The 4,712-nt window shown below is 39.8% G+C and overlaps 1 protein-coding gene across 1 annotated transcript; it reads right to left on the reverse strand.

Moving 5' to 3' along the window:
* Nucleotides 1-800: 800 nt before the first annotated feature.
* LOC137737174 (NADH dehydrogenase [ubiquinone] 1 alpha subcomplex subunit 13-B) lies at nucleotides 801-3,785 on the reverse strand. The gene is made up of 3 exons (XM_068476573.2): nucleotides 3,478-3,785; nucleotides 1,223-1,294; nucleotides 801-1,107 (listed from the first exon to the last, which is right to left on the reverse strand). The coding sequence occupies exons 1-3, from the start codon at nucleotides 3,690-3,692 to the stop codon at nucleotides 963-965; spliced, it is 432 nt and encodes a 143-aa protein (XP_068332674.1). The 5' UTR covers nucleotides 3,693-3,785; the 3' UTR covers nucleotides 801-962.
* Between the last annotated feature and the right edge of the window lie 927 nt (nucleotides 3,786-4,712).

Genomic DNA, 4,712 nt, shown 5'->3' on the forward strand with positions numbered 1-4,712 from the left:
CCTCAATTAAATTGGGAAGGGGTGAGGGAAGGCTGTGGTTTCACAAGGGCTGCAAAGAATTCGCCAAGTTGTTCTCCCTCAACTGCGGATAATTCTCAACCTTCATCTCTCAAGGCGGATATTCGCATTTCCGTTTTGTACGGGAACTTTTGTTATGTCAGTATTACTGTGCTAATATGCATTTAGAACCACTGTGATTGTTTTACCTTTTGGAATTTATCATCAAGTTGGATCGTCGGAATTAAACAGGAAGTGGCGGAAGCATATCTGTTGCATAGAGAACAAAGTCCGTCAGGATTTGAAGGCTAGAGCCTTTTGTAGAGCTAAAATGTTCACATCTGACGAGCGGTTTCTCGTGTGATCAGCTTGGTAAACTTTTTTCGACAACCCTAGTTCACGTAACAAGTAATCAGATTGGATTTGTTTATATAAGTTCTTTTCTTGTGTTTGCAGAGAATTCGTGAATCCTCTGCCAAGAAACACACCTGCCTAGGAGGCTCTTGTCTGATTGAATTTTTCTTCCTCCCGTCCCGCGACTTCGCGGGCTCGGTTTCTCCTTTGCATTACTCATTCATGGGATCCAATCCACTATCGGAGTTTTCCCGGCTCCACTCATTTTTGGTAACAAGTAACTCTTAACCCTTTCTGAAGCAAAATTAATCCTCATAAAATTCGTTCAATACAGTCAGATAAAATATCACGCGTTATAGGCATTAGGCATCGTCGAATAGCACAGTGAACGAAGTTCTAACTCTTAATCTTAGGTAATGAAGAAGAGAATGATAATAAGGGGGACAAAATAAGATAATTGCTGTTGTTGTATTTGCAAACAAGAACAGGTTTTCCGCTGCATTTTTATTTCACAAGAACAAGGCAATGGCATCGCACCAAAGCAAACATGCAATAAGAGAGAACAAAACAACTAGAGCCGATCAAGCAAGCAACTGGAGTAGAAAAAAGTATCACCAAACTTCGGGGCGGAGCTCGCCCGTTGCTGGGGGCATCCATTTTCCAGAATTGTAGACACTCTCGCCAACTTTCCAATTAGGCACATCCTTCATTACTTCAGCCTCGTACTCAAGATACTTTTTCCACTCTTTGACATATCTGAAGAAACAGAACAGACAGATAAGTGGATTTGTTGACTTGGAATTCTGGGAGATGAAGATTACGAACATGAGACATGACCGTAAGGAGACAACCAACAAAATAATCAGTTTACCTTTCATCTTCTTCAGCTTGAAGCACTGGCAGTATTGCTCTGCGAGCAGCATACTTTTCTTCCTTGAGCGCCCTATATAAAGATAAGTTTTAAGCTTGTAATATACATTATATTCAGGAACTGATCAATGAGAACAAATAGTTGGTTCCGCTTACCCAAATAATTAATTACTTGTTACTACGACACGAAAAGAAAATCAAGTGTTCTCCTAATGTTGTAAAATTAAAATTGAAGCAAATCACACTAATATTTCCATCTTCCACCCCAATCTCATTCCCAAGGAAAAATAAAAGTCAAGGGTATGTAAGAAAATACGTGCAAAAAACAGATAAAGCAGTAGCTACCGCTGTCCAAATAGCCACCCCAATCTCGTATTTCAAAATTATCTATTAAAAATCAACATATACACATCTTCGGCTTTTCTATCACCATAAAGTCAATGAAATGTTTCTATTAACCATGAAGACTTAAAAGCTCATTCTAACATTTTCATCCCAAGGAACCAAGATCACCATTTCATAAGCATCATAATAAATCATAAGAGGACACCTATCATCTGCTTATTTTCTTACTATTACCTCATGGCAGGATCCAATTTGACAAGTGATTGAAGACGTAATTTAATTTATACTAGCCTTGCACATCAGTTGGGGATAGAGCTTTAGGTGTCACATAAAAATGGATCACACACGATAACCTAGAGGACTAACCTAGCTGAAGGTTTGATTTCAAGAAAGGCTTCAAATAAGCAAGGCTATAAATGCTGAGGAAAGCAGATGGATGAACTAACCAAGAACACCTGCCGATTGTCTCCAAAGCTCAAAACTGACACCTCAAATTAAAAGGTACCATGGAACAAGTAAGAAACTGCATGAAATGAAGGCACAAGAATATCCACTATCTGGGTTAGTTAAAGCATCAGCACCCCGCATTTCAGGGATATGCAATTGATGCATTCAGGGTCGAACTCTGCCCAAGTTTGGTTCATTTTTGGAGCATAAAACCAAAACATCCTTATTCTGGTATAGAAAACATAGACTGAACTGCATAGTCCATATCGCCCAAACAACATGACCTTGAAACCTAAGTAAAAAATAAAGGGTTTAAACTCTCCATTGCATTCCTCGTCATTCTTTAGCACTAAGCAAGAGGAGCAAAAACCATCACCTTTCAATCTTTTATTCTTTGTTTTATATGAGCAAGCACACGCATAAAGAAACAAAGGAAAAATATCAACTCTGATTCTTCGTCTTTATTCGAACACTTGTCTAGCAGACATTTACGACATGCCTCCAAAGTTGATTCCTTTTGGGTGGTTATGACACACCAGATCAATCCGTATTCTGATTGTGCAAGCCGAATTAGGACGGTTACTAGAGGTGGGATGGTTGGTTATGCTGCCAATCTGGTGAGTGGTGTGTGGAAGGAGATATGTGGGAGGCAGAGGAGGGGGAGCAGAGGTCACAAACATCTGTGAAAGATGAGGGTGAGGCTTAAGTGGCTGATGGAACGAGATGATAATCCGGAAATAGGGAGCAGAGGGTCTGAGGAGGCTGTTCTGATAAGTTAATACTCTGCAGGCATTACTCATGCACACCTACATACTATACTCGGTGGGATCTGGATAAAACAGGCAATGCTAAGAAAAACCAGTCCAAATATGGAATTCAAACTAATTGATACAATTCAGAGTTGTTACCAATGTAATGCAGGCTGCAAAATGAGCCCCTTAGCACATTATGAATGTATTCACGTCTATTTTCGCAAGTATTAAATGGACTACCCTAATAGTTGAGCACAAGACTATTACTATCGGAGAATGTGCTTACCATACGGCTACACCTGAATTCTTCCCCTTTACCCGTTCATCCAAAATGCTCTTTTTACTTAATCCTCAGCTCAGCCCAAATTAACCGTAATCAATATGACCGTCCTGCATATCATCTAACTACTCACATGCCCCTAAAAATAAAGAATTTAACAGTTTGCAAATTATGCCTCCAAAAATTGATGAATACGAATTAAAACCCCTGAAATTGTAAGCTAAACATCGGGAATTACAGTAATTTATCAAAGAAAAATACTACGGTTACAACAATTGCAAAAGAATTCAATGAAACAAAAAAAAACCCAGAAAGATCATCCGCATTTCTGTGGCTCAATTCCACAAAATAAAAAGGGAATTCAAAAAATTAAAACGAAACCCATATAACAAAATTTAAAAAGCAATACGAAAAAGATGAAAAATCTCAGACCTTCGGATCTTGTTGCCCTTTCCGACTTGGTACATGCCCCAAGAGAAGGTACCAAAGGCAGCAAGGAATATGGCAACTGAGCTGGGACCTTTGTTGGGGATCCGGCGAGCGTATCGAACCGGAGCAAACCCCCCCGGCGGTGGACCGTCCTGGAGAACCGGCATGTCCTTCACGCTCGCCATCCCCGGCTTTTTTCTTATGACTGCCTCTGTCATTTTCGGAGCTTTCTTAGCGTTTCCCTTCACCGGTTCACAATCACAGCTGAGAATTTGTTGCTTGTGCTGTTTGGGGAGTATTCAAGGAAGCGGGTGGAAATAGGGGTGGGCATAAAAACCGCCAAACCGCAAAACCGCATCGAACCGTAAGAAAAAAAACCGAAAAAAACCGTGTTGACCGGAAAAGTCAACTTTGAGTGAAAAACCGAACCGAACCGTTCAAACCGGTTCCGGTTCCGGTTTCGAATAATCAAGAACCGATCGAACCGAACCGAACCGTTTTATTAATAATAAATAAATAAATTATATATACACACACACATGTCGTGCTATAATAAGTTGAAAAAATTGGTTTCACTAAATTGCAAAGCAGAGGATCCTATCCCAATTAGGGTTCATTTTCACTTAAAGCCTCTACAAGATAATATTGCCAGGTTTCTCATTGAGAGGCATACACATAGTACCCAATACTGGACAAAATAACCAAAAGATTAAAGTTACAAGCAAAGAGAGATAAAGTGATAAGTTTTCATTAGATTGTTAAATATAAAATCTTAACTCCATTCAAGAAGTTTTCAAGACCAAATGCACATTATTCTATCACCAACCAGATAAGAATGTAAACCGTAACCCAACCCCTTTCTCCTTTTGAAACCAAATCAAATATGTTCAGCTGGAATCAAGCAGACATCTTTATCATATTACATCAAATTTGCAGCAAACCTAGAAACCAAAACATTAAACTACACTAGTAAATACCTTCAAATAATTTATTATTAGGAACCGTAAACCGGCGAGAACCGAATCGGAACCGGTGTAGACCGAACCGTAAGGTTCTAGTAATAAATTTAAGTGGAACCGCACCGAATCGAACCGTTAATATATTGCGGTTCCGGTTCCAATTTAGGGGTGGAACCGCACCGAACCGCACCGTGCCCACCCCTAGGTGGAAACCAAGTCAGGCTAAAGTGGTGGGGGTAAATGTGGAAATATGGGCTTTTTGTGATCAATGAGGACGCG

This window comes from Pyrus communis, chromosome 13 (genome assembly GCF_041283825.1).
Source record: "Pyrus communis isolate YQ-2024b chromosome 13, ASM4128382v1, whole genome shotgun sequence".
Taxonomy (NCBI): Eukaryota; Viridiplantae; Streptophyta; class Magnoliopsida; order Rosales; family Rosaceae; genus Pyrus; species Pyrus communis.

What these genes read in the sequence shown, in the direction of transcription:
- LOC137737174 (XM_068476573.2), bottom strand. Translation starts at nt 3,692, where the DNA reads ATGACAGAGGCAGTCATAAGAAAAAAGCCGGGGATGGCGAGCGTGAAG. An exon ending in AAGGGCAACAAGATCCGAAG is followed by an intron (nt 1,295 to 3,477) that starts GTCTGAGATTTT and finishes ATCTTTATATAG; the next exon opens with GGCGCTCAAGGAAGAAAAGT. An exon ending in CAAGCTGAAGAAGATGAAAG is followed by an intron (nt 1,108 to 1,222) that starts GTAAACTGATTA and finishes CTGTTTCTTCAG; the next exon opens with ATATGTCAAAGAGTGGAAAA.